Source organism: Lutra lutra, chromosome 5, assembly GCF_902655055.1.
Source record: "Lutra lutra chromosome 5, mLutLut1.2, whole genome shotgun sequence".
Taxonomy (NCBI): domain Eukaryota; kingdom Metazoa; phylum Chordata; class Mammalia; order Carnivora; family Mustelidae; genus Lutra; species Lutra lutra.
The window spans coordinates 95272726-95296153 of NC_062282.1; the positions used below are offsets into that span (position 1 = coordinate 95272726).

Consider the following 23428-nt stretch of genomic DNA (forward strand, 5'->3'; position numbering starts at 1 on the left):
AATGCTAGAAAGAAAATATGGAAGAACTTAAAAAAGTAATATTAGGGTACAAAAAGGTTTTCTAACCATGACAAAAAAAACTCACAAACTATAAAGAATAAGCTTAATAAATATGCATGCATAACTTTTTAAACCTCTGTAGAAAAATAATGTATTAAAAGGTTTTATAAAAAAAGTTTTATAAATATGTGATAAGAAAAAGGACTATTAGCACTACTATATAAAATATAGATAAAAACTCCCATAAATATAAAAACTCTCATAAATAAATAGGATGATGATAATTTTAATAATGATGATCATGATTTGACAATGACAAACATGTCAGTATAATTTTTTGTTAACATGCTAGCTTCTTCAAAACCTTTATCACAGGGGTGCCTGGGTGGCTCAGATGGCTAACCATCTGACTTGGTTTCAGCTCAGGTCATGACCTCAGAGTTGTGAGATCAAACCCCACACAGGGCTCCATGCTCAGCAGAGAGTCTTCTCTCTCTCTCTGTCTCCCTCTCCCCTTCAACTGTGCATTCATGTACACTTAAAAAAAACAAAAACAAAAAACAAAAACCTTTAAAAAACACACACACAAAATTTTCTCAGGCCAGATGAACAAGCAGCTCAAAAGCACTAAAAAGGTCATGGCACATAGAGTCTCTGACTCTCTGGACCTCTACCACTTGTCCTTAATATTATATACCATTTCCATACCCCCAACCCTATCCTCCTGGCAAGTTACTTGTACTTTCTTGACTCCAGATATGTTGTGAAAATTCATTTAATTGTCAAAAATAAATCTAACTAATCTTTTGGGATTTGTCAACCAGTTTTCTGTCACTTAACACATTGAAAGTACTTTGACTATATAAGGACATCTGAGACTGTATGATATGAAATACTGAAAACAAAAATTAAAACAAGCCTCCCCCACCCACCACCAGTAGCTCTGAATTCTCCTTCAATTTTAACTCTCACTTTCCATTTTTTCAACTACTTAATGAATGGATCTTTACTCACTTTTGCTGGTACTATAATAAATTCAGAAAAACACAAAGTATTTAAAAAGGAATGAATAAGGGAGGAAGATGTGACTTTATAGACAGAGCATTATCAAAGGGAAAAATCTGATATTAGGATTCTTATTTTTTAGTCTTTTGATGTGGAAAAGAATCCAAAATTATGGCATAAAAATAAAGGTTTTTTTTTAAATTTACTCATTTATTTTAGAAAGAGTGAGAGAGAGAGTGGGGATAGGAGCAGAGGGAGAGAAACCCCAGGCAGACTCCTCCACTCAGTGTGGAGCCCCACACGGGACTTGATCTCATGACCTATGAGATCCTGACCTGAGGTGAAAGCAAGAGTTTGGACACCTAACTGAGTGAGCCACCCAGGTGCCCTAATAAAGAGGTTTTCTTAAATAAAGGAAGAAAGAGCCTGATAATACAAATGTTCCATCTAAAAAAGCATTCTAGATGTGGTCTTATCTTTAAAAATATTTAAGCAAGGGGATATTTGCAAGGAAATAAGAACTCATCCAGGTCTCGCTAGAGATTTCTGAAGAGTCTAAATTTGTCTTAAAAGATCAAACATCAAATAAAAAGAATTTCCACTTCTTTCCATGTTGAGATAACTGGTATTGAACTTGCCCTCCAACAGTAAACAACTGGAAAACTCATAAAACTTTTCAATCAATTGTTCTTAAGCTGAAAAGTTAGTGTCATTGTTTGCAGATGACATGATACTATACATAGAAAATTCTACAGACTCCACCAAAAAACTATCAGAAGTATAAAAGAATTCAGTAAAGTTGTAGAATACAGAATTAATACCCATAAATTGGTAGTGTGTCTATACAGCAATAACAAAGTAGCAGAAATAGAAATTAAGAAAACAATCCCAGGGATGTCTGGGTGGCTCAGTTGGTTAAGCATCTGCCTTCAGCTCAGGTCTTCTGGGATCGAGTCTTATATCAGGCTCTCTGCCCAGTGGGGAGCCTGCATCCTCCTCTGCCAGTCTGCCTCGCCCCTCCATGAATAAATAAATAAGATCTTAAAAAAAAAAAAAAAAAGAAACAATCCCAATTACAACTGCATCAGAAAGAATAAAATACCCATGAATAATCTTAACTAAAGAGGTAAAAGACCTATACTCTAAAAAACTATAAAACATTGGTGAAAGAAACGGAAAACAACACAAACTAAAAGATATTCCATTCTCATGGATTGAAAGAATCACAAGACATGAGATCAATACAAAAAGAAATCAATCGTATTGTTACATAACAATAAATCTTTCAAAAATGAAATTAAGATATCAATACCATTTATAATGACATCAAAAAGTATGAAATATTTAATGGTAGATTTAAGAAAAAAGGGGTGCAAGACCCATACACTGAAAAATAAACACTGATGAACAAATATAAAGACTTGAATAAATATATAGGTAAATCTTTTCGTGTATTGGAAGATAATATCTTTAAGATACCAGTTCTCCCCAGATTGATCTACACATTCCATATAATCTCTTTTTGCAGAAATTGACAAGTTTATTTTAAACTGCATACAGAAATGTATAGGACCTAGATATGCAAAAATTATTTTGAGAAAGAAGAACAAATTTGAGAACCTAATGCTTCCTATTTTGGAATTCTACTAGAAAACTCTATTAATACAACATAGTTTTGATTTAAGGATAGACACCTACATATATATCAATGGAAGGGAACAAAAAGAGACCCATACATTCATGTTTAAATGACCTTTAACAGAAATGTCAAGGTAATTCAATGGGGGAAATGATGGTCTTTTCAACAAATGGTGCTATGGTAACTGAATATCTATATGAAAAACAAAACAAAACTGAACCCTTACTTTATACCTTATATAAGAACTCAAAATGGGTCATATATCTAAATATAAAAGCTAAACTGTAATTCACTGTTTTTTCAGTTTGAGAGAGAGGGATAGAGTAAGCATGAGTGAGAAGGGAAGGGCTGAAGGGAAGGGAGGAGAGGGAGAGAATCTCAACCAGATTCTGTGCTGAGTGTGAAGCCAGTTGCAGAGTTCCATCTCACAATCCTCAGATCATGACCTGAACCAAAACCAAGAGTCAGACACTTTTTAAACTGAGCTCACCAGGCGCCCCCTAAAACTATAATTTCTTGAAGAAACATTGAAGACAATATTTGCAACTTTGGGGAAGGCAAAATTTCTAAGGCAAGATACAAAAGCATAAACTATAAACAAATTAATAAATTCGATTTTGTGAAAATCAAAAGGCCCATTAAGAAAAGGAATAAACAAGCCACTGACCTGGAAAAGATATTCATAAAATATATATTTGGGCAAAGACATGTATTTAAAATATACAAAGAACTCCTAATTTGATTAAGAGAAAAAAATTATAGTAGGCAAAATATTTGTTGTGACACTTCACAAAAAAAGATACCTATAAGGGTAAAATTTAAAAGGTCAACAATAGGGCGCCTGGGTGGCTCAGTTGGTTAAGCGACTGCCTTCTGTGAAGGGTCATGGTCCTGGAGTCCCAGGATCAAGTCCCACATCGGGCTCCCAGCTCCATGAGGAGTCTGCTTTTCCCTCTGATCTTCTCCCCTCTCAAGCTCTCTCTCTCTCTCAAATAAGTAAATAAAATCTTTAAAAAATAATAAAATAAAAGGTCAACAATATCAAGTTTTAACAAGAATATAAAGCAACCAAAACTCTTCTATAGTACTTGTAGGAATATAAATGATAACCACCACTTTGGAAAACAGTTTAGTAATTTCTTATAAAATTAAACATGTACATACCATATGACCCAGCCATTTTGCTCTTGGTTTTTATCCATAAGAAATGAAAATATATGTCTACACAATGTTTGTCTATAAGTGTTCAAAGAAGCTTTATTCATAAGAGTCAAACACTGTAAATGACTCAAATTTCCATCAAGTGAGTCGATAAACAATTATGGTATGTCCACATAATGGAAAATTACTTGGCAATATAAAGGAATGAACTTTAAATATACTCAACTTATTACTCAAAAATGTAGATGAATCTCAAAAATATCCTGGGTGAAAAAAAAAACAGACATAAGAGTACAGACTTTATGGTCCCATTCATGTGAAATTTCAGAACAAATAAAAATAAAATACATAATGTCAGAAAAGAAATTAGTGTTTACCTAAGGCTGAGTTTGAGGGAAATTGACTGCAAAGGTCAATAAGAGAATGTTTTGAAGTCCTGGAAATGTTGTGTCTTGGCTGTGGTGTTTTATATATATACATAAATATATAAATATAAAAATATGTGGTATATATCTATATATTAATAGATTTATACATAGTAATATATATTTAAAGTATAATTCATGTATTTATAGTAATCAATACTTAAGTTATTATTTATATATTTATATATTATAACTCCTATATATATATAATTGTCAATACTCTTCAAAATGTACACTTACTTTTTTCCTAAAAGATTTTATTTAGTTGCTTAGAGAGAGAGTGAGAGAGAGCACAGAGGGAGAGAGAGAAGCAGACCCCCACAAAGGAGGGAGCCAATGTGGGGCTCGATTCCAAGACCCTGGAATCATGACCTGAGCCAGAGGTAGATACTTAACCAACTGAGCCATCCAGGCACCCCTGAAATGTATACTTATAATAAATGCATTTTGTCATATATAAATATCTCATTAAAATTGATTTTCAAAAAAATTAAATAACTAACCCAGTGAAGAGTAAGATATAAACCACTAATTTTTTGTTTAGCTCTTCAGTGTGGTCTTATAAAACTTGATTTTACCATGAAAGTGTTCTATCCAAGCAATATGGTTTTCCTTCAAGATAATGTGTTGCTTTTCCTCAGTAAATTTTAAGAATCTAGCAAAATATGCTACTTACCAATATAGTTCTTCGACATGGCAACTTCTCTAACTTCAATATGAACAGAGCCTCTTGGTATCTGGACTACTTCCATGTAGCCTGAAACACAGAAGATAGCCAGGAATAAGCAGCACGAGCAGCCTTGGTCAGAAAATGAGTGTTTAGTAACCATTCAGTAATAAGTTTCCTTGTTCTTCAAATCTTTTTTTGACTTAGCACTTTATAAATTATGCAGTATGAGAAAATTCCCCTTTGGGTTCATGAACACATCTAGAGTATTTTTCTTTTTCTCTAAACTAGTTCAAGATAGTCTTTGAAGCCTCAACATGTATAATACTGGTTCATGTTTTTTTTTTTTTTTCTCAACACATGCTCCTCCCATCAATGCTCTGTGGGAATTCAGATCTGAGGGAAACATGGCTAAATGAAGTCAAGTAGAAAGGGAACAATATTTCCTTAAAATATCTCACATGGATCTATATTTAATATTTAAGAGACTAAAAGCAACTTGGGGAATAAACACTGTCTGTCTAAATAAAAAAAATTTTTTTAAAGGGGGTGAGAAAGAAATCAAGTGTTTTGGCTATTCCCAGGACAACAGAGGTGTGAAGAAGAGTTCTCTCTACACACTCACCTCCTCTGGGCAACGAATCATTGAAGAACCCTTCGATGGCGTCACATGTGCTTCCATCCCCTCCACAGACTCGACATCTATCTTCCCTAGCATCAGATCCCAAAATATTATCACAACCTACATGCTGAAAACAGAGTAGAATATTCAGTATGTCATAAAGAGGAACACTTGGAACTGTAACTAACCAAATAAATATAACTTATTCATTTATTGTTTTTCCAGTAAAGGAAATCAAAACAGGAATTATTTTCCTCTCTCCACTTTTTCCTTCCCAGTCTAGTAATTTCTTAGCTAACATTTCTCAACATATAAGTTTAAAGGAAAAGAATTCTGATTCCCCAGGAATGTATGTCTGGGGGCACCTGGGTGGCTCAGTGGGTTAAGCCGCTGCCTTCGGCTCAGGTCATGATCTCAGGGTCCTGGGATCGAGTCCCGCATCGGGCTCTCTGCTCGGCGGGAAGCCTGCTTCCCTCTCTCTCTCTCTCTGCCTGCCTCTCCGTCTACTTGTGATCTCTCTCTGTCAAATAAATAAATAAAAAATCTTAAAAAAAAAAAAAAAGGAATGTATGTCTGTATTTCTAACCTAGGTTTCTTTTTCATTTATAGAATCCATGATCCAAATCTTAAAATATTATAATTTGTTGGCAATGGACTCTTACTTATAGCTTCAATCAAGAAATGCAAGATTTGGGGCACTTGGGTGGCTCAGTTGGTTAAGCGACTGCCTTCAGCCCAGGTCGTGATCCCAGGGTCCTGGGATCGAGCCCTGCATCAGGCTCCCTGCTCAGTGGGAAGCCTGCTTCTCCCTCTCCCACTCCCCTGCTTGTGTTCTCTCTCTTGCTGTGCGTCTCTCTCTGTCAAATAAATAAACAAAATCTTAAAAAAAAAAAAAAAAAAGAAATGCAAGAATTAAGAAAAATACCATGTTGTCCTGTTGTCCTACATAGGGTTATAACAGCAGGAGTTGTGACTGAGCATTATGGTTTGACCTTTCTAAATCACTGATGCTTTTGAATATCCAATTGTTAGTGTTAAGGATTAGTTGTGGAATTCAAAACAGGGTAAACCTTTAAAAATGAATACCTATTTCCACCAGCTGAGTAAAATTGTCATAAAAACAAGGACAGGTAAGCATATGATCTTGGGAGCTGAAATTCTACCTTTTAGTTTTGCATTTTATCATAGAAATATGGATTTCTATATATTTTTGGTACATATTTTGGCACTTGAATTTGTATAATGACCTTTAGCCATTGATATCAGGCATGTGATCTCTGAATAAAACCTGTACTTTTGTCTTTGCTACCCCCCCAAATTTTAATACTGTCATAGAAATAACGCACATGCACAGGATCATCAGGCATATTGAGAATCAAGTAGCCTGAAGGACAGAAACTTTCACAATAAATTATGACAAAAAATAGATAGTGTTTTATCACTTCTTTCTCAGTTTCTGAGACTTAGTTTTGTGCTTCTCCTTAATCTAAAGTAAAAACAAACGGTGAAAAAAGTTACGAGAACAGTGTTTTTTACGGCTTTTCTTATTATGGTTTTATACGCAGGTCTAGGAAAATAGCATGGATTTGCTCTTAAAATTCTCAACTAGTCTGGCTAATTCTCTAAAGAAAATGCTTTAGTAAGGTAAAGACTAACTCTATAATGAAAACCACTGTGCTCCAAAATGCTTCAAAAAGAGACAAAGTAGGAGGAACATAGCTGTTTCACACTACGGGGAAAAATTATATACTATGAAATGTATTAAACAATCTTCCAATGAAAACATGTGGTAGCCATATGAATATGAGCTAAATCCTTGTTCCCTCTCTCTTCCTATCATCTTTGTAATCTGTTTATAAACGGAACAGAATAACAGAAATTAAAGTCCAAAATACATTCAGAGCTCTAGCAATTACTACATATATAACTGGAACACCAAAATAAATCATATCTACATGATGTTCGAATATGAATAGGCTAGTCTACCTTTAGTGGTATGTATTGTTAACCTAATTGGAAAATGAATTTCTCTAAAATGTAGCTCTCTTTATTAAAACTGAGCATAGTATTAATTAGGAGCGACCATCTGAGAAAAAAGACAAAAGTCTCAAAAGCCCCCCTCCCCCAAAGGAGTAAAATTCAAAATTGGAGCAACCTTGCATTCCCCATTGATACAGATATCCAGTGAGTCTGCATTGCACTGAGTCCCATCAATCACTGCAGGGGCACGTTCAGTGTAGAAGTTGTAACCTTCAGCCAAGCAATTTAATGCACAAGGTTTTACCCCACCTGGACAAATACAGCAGAAAAGAAATAAATGGAGTGGTTCTTTTAAGAAACAGTGATTCCATATTAACCACAGTAAATTTACAATTCATACAGACATCATTCACTCACTATATACCCAGATGTGTACGTTTCTTCCCTCTTTTGCTAAAATTTGATATTTATTTTCATTGCTTATGCAACTTGACAGAAGATCTGTTGAACAGTTTTAAGGTTTAAAATGTTCAGGTATTTCTAGTATATATTTAATAATATATTTTAGGTCAAAAAGGAACACAGTAAATGTACCTGAATGTTGAAAAAAATGGATGAAATAAAAACTTTTAAAAAACTAAGAAAATAAAAGTTTGAGGCTTGGCACAATAACTTCATATAGCAAATGGGAAATTTCTACAACATTTGTCACTTATTAACTGAAGCTGATACAAAAACTCTACTTCAAGCAAGGATATGGTAGTTATTTAAAAAAAAAAACCAACAACAAAACCAAACCTCTAAATTACTACCCACTTTAAACAAACTGTATTCCATGAATGTGGCTTTAGTGTAGAGGTAAGTTTTTATGAGATAAGCAAATCAAAGGTAAAATTAACTATAGCATTAAATTTGAATAATTCTTGTTACAAAATCAAAGATAATTACATATAGCATTAAACATGAATAATTTAAAAATACCTAATTTTCTTTGTGAATAGAAGAACTACATCATTTTCATTTTGTCACTGAAATTTGTATTTCTTAAGCTTGATGTGAAAAATAGGCATAAATAGTAGCAATTTAAAAAAACAAGCAGAGTAATATCATACTTTCATAGTATATTGGAAAGATGTAATATATATGAATTTATTTTATTCAAAACATTGCATGAGAAAGTTACTTCTAAATATGTAACTACTGACTGAAATTATGACTTAAAAACACTTTATGTCCAACCTTCGTTTGATGAAGTTTAAAATATTTTGCTTTAATTCTAATCATGCTGATAAAATTTCTCTTTGAAATAAAAAAAGACCATTTCAAACAATGAAAATAAGGCAGAAAGATAAAATGACATGCTTAATCTCAGTAGAAATTACAAATCTCATCGAAGGTATGTGAAATCAAAGAGACAAGCCAAATGAGTGATAGAAACAATGGTAAATTAGAAAGAACATTGCATTAAAGATCATTGTTATAGTTGATTGTTGTATAATGCAAGAAGATGGCCCAATATTGTCAAATACTGTTTTTTCATGAGAAGATGGAAACCTAGAGTTTTAAAATAAAAAACGCTTTTTGATAACTCATTCAAAGTTTTCAAAAATACTAGAGATTAAAACATCTATGTAAGTAAAGACTGGTTCCTGAACTGTCAGTTTACCTCCTCTGGCCTAAGTCCACGTTTGCTTCCATTTTCAATATATAGGTTATAGAACTTCTATATAATTTGATATGTTATTATTAGACTTAAGTTAATGATACCTTTTGCTCTCCTGACCGCAAATATAACAAGTAATAAATAGAATAATTTCTTCCTAAACTGATAATCAAGGTATTTATATTCATTTTTGTAAGATTTTTATAAATAAACTTACTCTAAATTTCAATGAACTTTACTGGGATTTTTTTCATTACTATCCAGTATAGTTCTTTTCCCATTTTTTTTTTACTGTAATGCTTTGGAATTTAATGTAGCTTTTTATGTGTCAGCTTTTAAAAAGAAAACAAATTTTATTTACTCAATTCTAACATAATTTAATTATGTAAGGTAGCATTTGATATGTAGAACATATAAATACTTTGGCTCTATTCCTTAGACTACTACACTATGTGATAATAATAAGAATACATTTCACCCTTTTTCATTTCAGAAGATGTGTTCAGCTTCCTCAGCTACAGAGAGGTGTTTTTTTGTTTTGTTTTTAGTTGTTGTTTTTTTTTTTAAAGTGGGCTCCACATCCAGCATGGAGCCCAACACAGGTCTTGAACTCATGACCCTGAAATCAACACCCAAGCTGAGATCAGGAGTCAGACACTGAACCAGCTGAACCATCCAGGCACTCCACTCAACTACAGTGAGTTTTCAGAAGAGGTACTGCTATTATTTTGAGAAGAGATTTAAGATGATTCTCTAAACATTAGGTCACATCATTACTAGTTACCTTCAGTGAAAAGTGAAAGCTTTTATGAAGTGAAAGCTTATTATGAATTTAGGGTAAATCCACTAAGCTTATAATTACCTAGATGCTAATTATTAAATCTGAAATTATTTTTCAGATACTTCTTTTCCTCCTACAGTAAAGCAAAACAATCCTAAATTTATATGTACCTAATAAAAGCAACTTGAAAAACTTGCAAAAAAGAGGGGCGCCTGGGTGGCTCAGTGGGTTAAAGCCTCTGCCTTCAGCTCAGGTCATGATCCCAGAGTCCTGGGATCAAGCCCCACATCAGGCTCTCTGCTCAGCGGGGAGCCTGCTTCCTCCTCTCTCTCTGCCTGCCTCTCTGCCTACTTGTGATCTCTGTCAAATAAACAAATAAAATCTTTAAAAAAAAAACTTGCAAAAAAGAAAGCAAAGCTGTATAATAGAGTTTTTAACATATTTCTCCCAGTAACTGATAGAAGAACTACAGCAAAAAAAAAAAAAAAAAAAAAAAAAAAAAAAAAAAATCAGAAAGAATATAAAAGATTTAAACAACACTAACAGCCAACTTGATGTGATCGATATCTATGGAACACTCTATCCAACAATTGCAGAAAACACATCCTTTTCAAGTATAGATAGCACATTACCAACATGAACAATAAATGGTACTATAAAACAAATCTCAATTAATTTAAAAAATTTAAATCATACAGAGTATTCTCTGATCATAGTAGAAATTAGAAATCAATAACCAAACAATCTAGAAAATATCAAATAATTGGAAATAAAACTAACATTGTTCTAAATACCCCATAGGTCAAAGGAGAAATCACAAAGTAAATGATAAAAGATTTTGAATTAAGGGAAATTTTTTTAAAACAGAAGTTTGGTAATACAGAAAAGCAAAATAAACCCAAAATTTAAAAATAATAAATATAAGAGCAAAAACTAATAAAAGAGAAAAAAATAAAAAAGTACTAAAGCCAAAAGTAGATTCTTTGGAAAGATTAATAAAATTAATAAACCTCAAGCAAGACTGATCAAGAAAAAGAGAGAAAACATATTATCAATATCAGAAATGAAAGAGCATACATCACTACAGAGCCTATAGATATTAAACAGGACAGTAAGAGAATGTTATGATCAATTTTCTGTCAAGAAATGGTATATGGGAGTATCCCATAGTTTCTTGAAGACATAAAAATTTTTTAAAAATGTGAACAGCTCTTTATCTACTAAAGAAGTTGAATATGTAACATTTTTTTTTTCTACAAAGAAAATACCAAGCCTGAGTGGCTTTAGTAGTGAAGTCTATTTTAAAGAAGAAATAATACCAATCCTACAATCTCTTTGAAAATAAACAGGGATTCTATTTCTAGAAGTCAGAGTAAATCTAATACCCAAACTTGTCAAACACAGGACAGGAAAAAAAATTGCAAATCAGAATTCCTTAAAACAAAAAACAAAAAACAAAAAACAGATGCAAACACCCTTAATAAAAAATTAGAAACTAAACCCAATAACATATAAAAAGATAAAAAATCATTGCCACATGGGGTTTATCCTAGAAATAAAAGGTTGGTCTGACATAAAAATCTATCAAGCAATTCACCATATTAACAGAATAAAGAAAAATACATATACTCATACATGTACAAATTGTACTGAAGAGCCAATCCAGTGTATTAAGGCAAGAACATGAATAAAAGACATAACAATTGATACAGTTTCTACTTCCAGACAACATGACTATTTACCAAGAAAATCCTAAGCAATCTACAAAACAACTATTAGGACTAACAGTAAAGTAAATTTAGGAAGGTCACAAAATACAAATTTAATACACAAAAATCTATGTATTTTTGGATATTAGAGCAAGCAATTGAAAATGGTATAGTTTAAACTTTTATTTACAATAGTTGCAAAAAAAATTTACTCAGAAATAGATTTAACAAAAGAAGTACAAGACCTATCACCTAAAACTACAAAACATAGCTGAGAGAAATTAAAGAAAACATAAAGAAAATTAAAGAAAACATTAATAAATGGGCATATATATATAATGTTCATATATTCACTATTGAATTCAATATTCAATGTTAAAATAATATTGTTAATGTATCAGTTCCTCTTCAACTATCTATAGATTCAACATGATAGCAATCATAAGCCCAGCATATTTTTCTGTAGTAATTAATAGCAATTCTAAAATTTAGATAGAAATGCAAAGCACCTAGAATATCCAAAGAACTCTTGAAAAATAGATCAAAGTTGGAGGAACTTACACTCCCTGTGTCCAAGACTATACATTTACAATAATTCAGTCAGTGTGGTGTTAGCATAGTACTGCTACCATTTCATTTCATTGCACATTGTAAACATTTCATTGTGTATTTCTATTGTTGACAAATAAGTGAAAGAAAATAGAATTGAAATTACAAATACACGCCATAACCCCAAATTATTTTTAGACTATAGATCCAAATATAAAGACCAAGACCATACAGCTTTTAGAAGAAAACATAAGAAAATATCTTCTTGAGTTGAGAAAGGCAAAGGCTTCTAAGACAGGACACTAAACACAATAACCATAAAAGGAAAAAAAAAAAAGAAAAAATAGCATTCATCAAAATTAAAATCTTAATTTTTAAACACCATCAAAAAAGTAAAAGGAAAGTCCAAAGATGTGAAAAAATATTCATGAAATTTATCTGATAAATAACTACCACTCAAGAATAGAAAGATAAATAACCAATTAAAAATAGACAAAGGATTGGAACAGTCACTTTACAAGTGTACCAAGAAGATTTATAAATGGTCAATAAGCACATAGAAATGTACTTGACATAATCAATGATCAGAAAATGCAAATTAAAACAGCACTGAGACATTATTATACACCTACCAAAGGAAGACTGAAAATACCAAATGTTGGCAAGGATGTGGAACAAACATAACTTTCATATGTTGTTGGTGGGAGTGTAATATGGTACATCATTTTGGAAAAACATCTGGCAATTTCTTTTAAAGCTAAACTCACACCTCCCCTATTGCCCAGCAATTCCACTCCTAAGTATTTACCCAAGAGAAATGAAAACATATGCTCACAAAGAGAATGCTACAAAAATGTTCACAGCAACTTATTCAGAACAGCTGAGAAATAGGAACAACTCAGGTGGTCAGCCATCAATAGCAGGATGGGAAAACTGGTTTTTACAATGGAATGCTGCTCAGCAATAAAAAGGAACAAGCTCTTCATATGTGCAATAACGTGGATGGATCTCAAAAACATTAGGCCCAAAATAGTAAATACAACATGATTTCACTTATATGAAGTTCTGGCACCAGCAAAACTAATATATGTAAGGAAAAAAATATCAGAACAGGGTTGGCTCTTGGAAGAAATAGGTAGAGGCAGCTATTGGCTGGGAAGGACTATGGGGACTTTGAGAATTTTGGAGGTATGTTAATGTTCTATACGTTAATAGCGTTTTGCAGGTGTGCACATTTGTCAGAACTCAGGGAAAGTACAGTTAAGATTGTGCATTGCATTGTACATAATCTAACCTCTAAAACAATAAATAAATATTGAACTGTGGTTAATGTTATACATGTTGTAGTATTTAGAGGAAAGTATAGCAATGACTACAATTTACTTTGACACACATAAAAAAATTAATGGATTAATGAATGGAGAGATGACTAGACATGTAACAAAGTATATTATAATGTAAATGGTAGAATCTTGTCAATGTAAAATTCTTTTAATATTGCTCTGTTGGAAAATTTTCAAGGCAAGATAGTAGAATAAAAAACAAACAATAGAAATTTTTTCAAAGTACATTCAATTTCTCCAAGAGAAAATTTTAACAAAATTTAATTTGTATTTTGGGAATACAAGAAAACTTCTAGTGTTTACTGAACAAAGTGTTTGATACATGCCCAAATTAAAGGGTAAAAATGATTCCCAACACTAAAAAAGAATAATATAATCTATTGGAAGATCCTTGGCCTTTGACCAAGAAAGAATATAGGTTTTCCTGGCCACTTTTAAATTGATTTATATTGTTATAAGTTGTTTTCAGGGTGATAATTCTAAATATTTAGTGATTATAAATGGTTATAATGTAATGTCCATTTATCCCAAGAAAGTCTCAAGAATTCAAAAGCATTATTTGGATTTATATCCTTTCCAGGACTTTTGTACCTTGTTAAATAGAATTAGGTTTTTATAAATGATCTCTGATCATTTTTACTAACATAAACTTTATTACAGGGAAACTCTATAGTACTATAAGCATTATCCTGCTTTGATTTGCAAACACTGATTTCTACTAGTATGTGTATGAAAGTATGTGTGTGTTTGTATGTATTTATATATTCTTTTATATTTGCAAAGCTCTCAAGCATGATGAATGCTCTGCTGGTTATACATTACCTCCAGTATAGGGTTTCCAGTTATAATACTTTCCACGGAAAGGCATATTGTCAAAGTCTGCACACTGTTTCTCTCGAAAATCTCGGGCCCCCAAAGGACATGGCTAAAATAAAATAAAATCATAAATGGTATGATTGTTGAAAAATACTAAAACTAAGGGACATTGTCCCTAAAATTAAAATTGCCTGAATTCGTCACATAACTCACTACCTGATGCTGTAGCTATAACTCTGGCATTTACTTTACATTTATTCATTCTACAGCAGTATTCAAACTGATGTGCCTGAACTATATCTTAGCCACAGAATAAATAACTGAAGTAATTTATATGAAATTCAGTGTCAGACAGTTTCCTTATAACTTTATAGTCAGATACATGTCATAGTCCACTTTGCAATCAATCCATCAGGATTGTAAATACATATAAAAACTAGATGAAAAAACTAAAACACAAAATCTCTTTTGGTAACATTATTTAAGGTCCAGTTGCCACAGCTACTCCCAGCTCTTTATTTTAAGGAATCAAGAGGCAGGTTTGTAACACAACATTCAGCTCTATTAATTGTGGTTTGGATCCCTACTACTATAGCTGTTTACTGTCTAGCCTTGACAAAAACCATATTTTAAGATGTGGAATGAACTGGGCAAATGCTAGTCCTCAAGTCTAAACACCTTCAAATTCAAGGAATTTGGACTTACTAAGATTTACATTTAATCTATGAACATCATGGAAAATAAAATACTAACTTGGTTAAAAACATCTGCATGTGTTGGGTGGGGAGCAGAGGAGGATATTGAGAGGGTGAAGAGAAGGTTATTTGTTTTCTAAAAGTTTTCTAAAATGTTTCATCTACCTGAATTTTTTAAAAAAGGAAAGCCTTGCCAATGCAGCTAGGTCTAGATTCCAAATACCACAGGCCCATCCTAAATTCAATCTTTAAATTCACAAAGAATTAGAAGTATAACCTTTCACAGTGTTTGAGCAATATGACCTAATTTGACTTATCTTTTAGAGTTCTATAGTTGTAGCACCTAAAACAATCACTGCTTTTGATAAACTGGTGGAAAAAATATCCTGCTCACATAAGGAAGAATAAAACAGTTCAGGAGATAAAATTCCTTTTTTTTTTTTTTTTTAGATTTTATTTATTTATTTGACAGACAGAGATCACAAGTAGGCAGAGAGGCAGGCAGAGAGAGGGGGGAAGCAGGCTCCCTGCGGAGCAGAGAGCCCGGTGCGGGGCTGGATCCCAGGATCCTGGGAATCATGACCTGAGCCGAAGGCAGAGGCTTTAACCCACTGAGCCACCCAGGCACCCCCAGGAGATAAAATTCTTAATTGTGAATAAGTGATGAGTAGATTAAACTCTCAGAGATCAATCAAGGACTTTTTACTGCCCTCCCTTGGATCTCTACATTTACTTTATATAGTTTTCTGAGGTTAGTATATTATAAATGGTCCCTTGAAGCATGTACAAAAACAACAGACCACAATGTGCACATAGTCATATGGTCATCATTACTTCCTATATATTGTGGTTCAAATCTCTACCATATCAATTCCAAAGACTCAAATTCAGGTGCCTGGGTAGCTCAGTTGTTTGAGTTACTGCCTTCAGCTCAGGTCATGATCCTGGAGTCCCCGCATAGGGCTCCCTGCTTAGCGGGGGTGGGGTGTGGGGTGGGTTGGTGGTCTGCTTCTCCCTTTGACCTTCCCCCTCTCATGCTCACTCGCTCTCATTCTCTCTCTCTCTCATATAAATAAATAAAATCTTTTTTTTTAAAGCCTCAAATTCTGAAAACAGTGTCAATAGGTCTACATTCCATTGTGAGCCCCATATTATAATTTCTGCACATTAAAGTTTGACACTGCAATATCAAACCCAATGATTCTGCTTGTCAAATAACCCTTCTTGTCTTTTAAAAAAATGAAAAATGACTATTTAACATAGGCTACCTAGTGCATCATGCTGGACAGACACACTTCCTGGGTGTTTTGTTTCACCGCGTGCCAATCTTTGCATCAAAGGAAAGCCATTCTAGACGCTTTTTCAGGGACTCCCATTCAAGGATGAAAGTGGTTGGTGGCTTTGCCATGTAGCAAGACTAATTTTTAAGCAAACATCATCAAATTAAAAAAAAATACAGTTACTTTGAACTCTAACTACAAGTTTTCCAATAAAACTTAAGTATTTGTAAAGTACCAACCACTAAAACAATCATCCAAGCATGGCTTTCAGTCTAGCTGGAGAAATGGGACACAAATGGGAGAACAGCAGTGCTGTCTCAGGCAATGAGTGTACCACAGCACAGCACAGGTGGCCTATAGGTGCTCCATAAGGTAAAAGATCCATGTGTCACATGATTTGTGTAGGAGGAAAATCGTGAGTATAGCACAATTACAAGTATTATAAGTAATTATTTTTTATAATATTATAAAGTATTATAAGAATTGAACTAGGTGAGAAAGAATATTTCTAGGGGGTTAAAACTATTAAGAAGGAAGTGAAGTAAAGCCATGGTTACAGGAAGGAGAAGGTTGTATATCGGGAATAGTTCCATCGTAGACAAAAGAAATTTATGAAATAATAAGAAAAGATGACATTTCATAGAAAACCACTGGTACATTAAAAAAAACAACCCTGAATTAACAAACTAAGGCATTATGAAGACTATTTACTTAAAAACAAACAAAAAATCCCATTCTTGACTATCTTGTAACGAATCTCCTAAACACAGGCAAAGTGAAAAGTCCGACAGGAGGATATTATAGTTTAACAAAACACTTGGATAATATTTCATAAAATTTCTAATCTATATTCTTTCCTCTGATAACTACTCAGGGTCAGCATAATAAAAATATTAACAATGACAACAGCTACTTAGCATTTACTAAGCATTCAGCAAGTACCCATTCTATGGTACACTATTCAGAAGCCTATAGATATATTATCTATTTAATCTCTTTAACACTTTTAGGCATTTGTAATTAATAATCCCTTTTACCGAGTACACTGGCTACAAACATTTGCTTAGTGATAGTTTCAGGATGTAAGGACACTCCTTCATCAGAATGGGAGCTTCCTTTGAACTCTGAATGCTACAGTAACAGCATAAAGTTTTAGCTCTGTTAAGATGTATAAAAACTTAATAGGAATAACTTGAGTTCCTGTCATTTCAGCTGCAACTTTCTTTTCTTCTCCAAACTACTTTTTCCTCATTTATAAAACAAGAGGGCTAAAAGCAAAATTTTGGAGTGTGACAAACCTGGATTCAATTCTAACTTGGTCTTTTATTTAATTCATGGCTTTTAGCAATGCACTCAATTTTCCAAACCTCATCTATAAGCTAGGGATAATACTAGTATTTACCTCCTAGGAGAGGATTCATGTGAACTGTTTAGCTCCGTACCTGGCATAGGGCAGAAGTGAATAACTATTAGCAGCTGTTCTGGTCTTGGGTCTAGGCATTCTTAGATTCATTCCTCACCTTCTCCTGCTCTGCTCTGTATCTCTGGGGAATGAACTCTGCAAGCTCCATTTCCTAGTCTTCTGTATCTGCTGACTTCTGACAATGATTCAGGCAATGAAGGCACTACTGGGAGAAGCCAGAGTATTTCTCTTTCTTTCTCTCCACCTCATAGCACCATAGGCAAAAGAATCTTTTTGTGATTCCAACTTCAGGTAATAGCACCACATTTACCCCATCCCTCCCCTCTCTGGCCCTATCTTATGATTCTATCCTATAATTCTTGCATCTAGACTCTGATAAAACTACCCTCTTCTTTGGTCTCCCTGGACCGAGTGGTGGCGTCTTCCTGTTGATGTTGATCTATGGGCTTGCCAGCCTCTTCCAACGTCTACGTAACCATTTTTTTCCATTAAAGTCCCTCTACTTAAATATTCAGAGGTTTATATTATTATGGTTGGAAATTTACTGATATAACAATAAAAAATAATGATGATGATGAGGTATTTGGGAGACTGAATAGAGATTTATTTATTTCTATGAGTTATATTTTGCAGTTTATTGGTTAAGGGCAGAGGATGGCCAACGTTTTTTGTAAAGGGCCACATAGTAATATTTTAGACCTTGTACGCCATACCGTCTTTGTTGCAACTCAACAGTGGCATTATGGTGTGAAAGAAGCTATAGGCAATATGCAAATGAAAGGTCAGTTCTGTGTTCCAATAAAATCTTACCTACAAAAAGAGGTGACAGGGCCAACTTTGGTAGAGGAGGTGGAATTTTTCAACCTCCTGATTTAAGATGGTAACATAATAGATACATATATCCAGCAGCACTTTGAAGAATGACCAAACTGTGATTAATTTTTGAGTCAATACAGAATCATATACTTCTAAGACTATAATCTAATTAGCATAAGATGCTTCAATTTCCTCTACAATTATCCCTAAAGTGATCATGCAATCTGTACAAGCATCTATAGAAAAATCAAATACTTTTCAGGCAGTTGCAATTATCAGGTTCTTTCTTACTTTTAGCCTAAATCTATCTTCCTATAACCCTTTCTTCTGGATCTACACTGAACAATCTGATCCCTAAATGTAAGGTATCTAGACCTTGACGGCTTTCATATGAGCACATCATAAGCTTATCATTAGTCCTCTTAAAGCCAGCCATTAAGAACTGGCCTTAAATGTCTTTCTTCTGCTCAGCAAATGTGTCACATATGATGTAAGCTCTGGAAATAAAGCAACAAAATAGATTAGGTCCCTGCTTTCAGGAGTTCATTCTAGTTGGAGGTGAGAAAGAAGAAAAATAAGGGGATTGATGGTGAGGTGACGGGGAAGTTGTTTTGAAATAGTATGGTCTTGGGGCGCCTGGGTGGCTCAGTGGGTTAGGTCTTTGCCTTCAGCTCAGGTCATGATCTCAGGATCCTGGGATCGAGCCCCGCATCCGGCTCTCTGCTCAGCAGGGAGCCTGCTTCCTCCTCTCTCTCTCTGCCTGTCTCTCTGCTTACTTATGATCTCTCTCTCTCTCTCTCTGTGTCAAATAAATAAATAAAATATATTTTTTAAAAATGGTATGGTCAGAGACATTCTCTCCAATAAAGTAGCCCTTGAGCAGAGAGTTAGAAGAAAAGGTGGGAGTGATTTACACATCAGTGTGAAAAGTAAATAGTAAATACAAAGGCCCTGAAACAAGAGTGTGTTAAGGAGGTTCAAGAATAGCATGGAAACTGTAGAAGACTTGATCCCATGCCTATCTGTTTCTAGAATATTCCGGCTAGTTCTGTTAGAATTTACCAGCTGTTCTGTTTTTCTGATTTCAATGTTTCCTTCAGTGAATGCTCTGAATTTGTGTTGATTAGAAATTAACTCAGTAGGAGTTGTATATTCTCATTCCAAAGGAAAAGAGTGATCAAAGAAAAGAATAATTTCTTAAGGAAAAATTACATAAAATATGTTTTTATTTTTGTTTTTTGGTTTTTTTTTTTAGGAATAGAGAGTTTAAAGAGTAATGCTTTTTAAATTGCTTAAAGGTAATAAATGCTGACACCATGCAAAAACAGTGGGCATAAGCAACCAATTTTTTATGTAAAGCCTGACAGGTTTTCAGCCTCCTGGTGTTAACACTAATCAAGCATCCTCTGCATCTAAAAAGCAACCAGCAGGATCCCACATAAATCCAGAGGGCAAAGCTGCAGGTCTCAGCATTTTCAATCTTAGTATTTTCAAAGAAATAAAAAAATTAATACTAGCATCTTTATCAGCACATTTTTTTTTTACAGAGATATGTATGTTATTAGCACATTCTCCAGACTATCTACACTTCCAATTACACTGATTGTTTAAAAGCATCTCTTTTTGACTAAACTTAATACTCTTTATTGGTACATAAACCTAAAAAAAAAAAAAGATAATTCATTGGGGCATAAAAATTGCTATAGAAAGAAATCTCAGCTTCTGCTGACAAACTTTGTAGTGGCATTTATATTACTGGGTTTCTAATCCTGGTTTTGTCCCAAAGAATAGGGTGACCTTGGCAAGTTGCAGAAGGCTTTTGTGCCTTCTCTCTTTCATTTGCAAAATACACCCAAAATACCACTTAACTTCAAGAGAAATACGTCCCAAAATGTCTTACAAAAGAGGACAATTCCATAAATACTGTGTTGTGTCTTCTTATCTGTAATAAAGTGTGAGAAGAAAGCTGAGCAAGAAAATTCTTTTTCCCCTTTCCCATTCCTCTCTTCTTCATAAAGGAGATAGGCAGGCTGGCAGGACGCAAGGATTTCTATGGCCTCATATAAAATTGCAAAATGAGCAAAACTGGCATTTTATTCTCCAACTTCTTTTCTCTATTGCCCTTTTCACCTTCTGCTGCTTCTTCCTTTCTTGTTTCCGCACTAAACGCATGTTTGCTTCTTCACCATTACACTAGACAACACTTCAACACTCCCCAAATTTAATTTTCCTCTTCCTCTCCAGGATGGCAACATACTCTTAGCGGGATATACCCTATTAGTTTCAGGAGCATAAGTGGAATTTAAATTCCAGACCCTGGTCTGCTTAGCAAGTCACGACGTGCTTGACATGGGACTGCAAAGACAGGACATTTTTATTTGTTTACCCAAACAGGCATCACTTTCTAAGTCATGCAATGATACAAGGGCTAACAAAGTCCTTGCTTCCACACCTTCTCTTAGAAGTTGCAAACAAAATTCCTGATTGCCTAGTTATCAGGTATTGTATGATTATCTCACTAAAGTTAAACGTAGTATCCAGTGAATCATCTCAACCAGCTTTTGATTGAATCTTCTTATCTTTTCTCTCCAAAATGTTTTCTGATTTTTGTGTAGTTTCACTGAGTATTTAGTTTAAAAAAAAAAATAGAAAGAAAGAAAAGCCTGCTAAACCTGTATTTGTCTAGGCAAACTAGAATCTAGCAGTCCTTTTGATACCATAGTCTTCTATGCAAATTTTCAAACTTAAATCTATTTCTGTATAGCCTGAATTTAACTAAAATGCTATCTGTCCATAGTATAACCCTTTCCCCTAGCCTTTGAAAACGTTAGGCAACAAACATTTACTTTGTAATTTTTAAAACACCCCTTTTAAAAACAAAGCAAACAAGCAAGCTCTATTCTGTGCTTAAAAGCTAGTCCATATTTTTCAAAACGTGTTGCACACCATAGAATTCATACTAACCTAAAGATTAATGACACTTGCTCCTGTTACTTTTTTGCCATATATAATAATATAATAAATATTCTGTAAAATATTTATAAAAAATCCAGTGTTTGACACATAATCTGTTTTCTAATTATAATTTGGGACACGGTTATAATGCTGTTATGGATCAACTCTGTACCTTGTTATCACTTACCCCACACCTCTCCCTGGGGGCAAGGTCTGTAGTTTCAGAATGTTCTCAGCTATCTGGTTCTGCTGCAGGGTAAGGTTAGACTGGAAGTAAGACAATGCCAAAGGTGACCAAACTCTTTCAGAGACGCTTACCTTGCCACACCCACCTCCCAAGGGCTCCGTCTACTACAAGAGCACTAAATCAGTACTCAGAAATCCCATGCCTGTCTCATTCTCTTCCAGGGTACTAGCCTATTGCTCAGATTTAGTACCTCATTTTAAAACACTTGAAAAAAAAAATACTTGTTCTTCCTCTTTATAAAAGGGATTTGAAGATATAATGAGTTTATGTATGAAAGTACTTTGTAATCTGCTCTGAAACAAAAATGTCTATAATATTATCTACACTCTGTTAAGTACAGATGAAGTATTAGGAAGTAGCACTGAATGTTCTACATGTGTTAAATGTACATGTAGAACATGTACATTTTATTTCTCAAACAGCCCTGCAAGTTGGATATAATTATACTCTATATAGCAGTTCCCTAAGGTTTAGTTATTTTGCCAAGACCAAACAGCAACAAAGGTTACAGTCAGCATTCAAACTTAAGTCAATCTGAATCCAAAATCCATACATTTTCCACTACAATCCTACCATGAAATATAGGCTGTATTTCTCCACAACCAAAGGAGTATCACCTCTTAACGACTGTAAGTAAGGTCTTGAAGAAGAAAAAAATTGCAGAATAGCATGCCTCTCTAGAATAGCTGACTGGGGGCACCTGGGTGGCTCAGTGGGTTGGGGCCTCTCCCTCTGGCTCAGGTCATGATCCCAGGGGTTCTGGGATTGAGCCCAGCATGGGGCTCTCTGCTCAGCAGGGAGCCTGCTTCCCTTCCTCTCTCTCTCCGCCTGCCTCTCTGCCTACTTGTGATCTGTCTGTCAAAAAAAAAAAAAAAAAAAAGGCTGACTGAGAAAATATCTAGGAGAAACACCTGAGAAAATACTACAAAATCTATGCTTAAATTTTTGAACAGACCACAGATGACCTAGCAACCCTTCTGAGTCTATAATTTTTTTTTTAATAGTCTTGATGTATAAGAGAAAGGAGGAGATGTGATGTTTAAGATGCAAGACAAATAAGACTTTCCATCCCAGCCTGAGTGAAGCTTAGGTATTTCACCAGAAGTTTTACCCTAGTTGTCCAGGTTGCTTTCACACAACCAACTTGAACAATGGAAATCTGAGTAAGGCGGAAGGGCACACAGTGACCTGCAATCCCCAGGCTGAATACAAACAGCCTATTAGGCAACCCACCTCCAAATATTTATAAGCCATATACCTACACCCAGACACAGGTATCAAAAAAGGAAAGTTCCATACATTCCCATACCTCCTCACCTTCCCTCTTTAACTGCAACCCCCCTCCCCCCCACTGCCTCTTGGCAGACAGTCTCTGCTTTTCTCTGCTTTGCTGTCCTTTGTGGTATATGCCTCTCCCTTGTGGTATATGCGATAAACTTCTACCTCCTTTGTTCTGTCTTGGGTGAATTCTTTCACTACCAGCGCTGCCAGCCTCCACCTAATCTGATCACCCCACACTAGTCATATTATCAAGCAGCAAATACAAAAAACATACAATAGGAAAAGGAAGGATTATTTTTTTTTCCTTTGGTTTTGGAGAGTTAGCTAAGGAAAAACAGGAAATTCTTTTTGGAAATGTAGATATGTCCTTT

The 23428-nt window shown here is 34.2% G+C and overlaps 1 protein-coding gene across 5 annotated transcripts in view; it reads right to left on the minus strand.

The window, feature by feature from the left end:
- Nucleotides 1-23428, minus strand: part of ADAMTS6 (ADAM metallopeptidase with thrombospondin type 1 motif 6) — a 312212-nt gene that overhangs the window by 54914 nt on the left and 233870 nt on the right. For all 5 annotated transcript variants that reach the window (XR_007127597.1, XM_047730844.1, XM_047730845.1 and 2 more), the window contains 4 exons: nt 14367-14469; nt 7675-7808; nt 5523-5646; nt 4907-4987 (listed from right to left, as the gene is read on the minus strand). Coding sequence is in view for 4 of the 5 variants with exons in the window: in XM_047730844.1 (XP_047586800.1) it covers nt 4907-4987; nt 5523-5646; nt 7675-7808; nt 14367-14469 (442 nt within the window). In the remaining variant the exon portion in view is untranslated. The remainder of the gene's footprint in view (nt 1-4906; nt 4988-5522; nt 5647-7674; nt 7809-14366; nt 14470-23428) is intronic.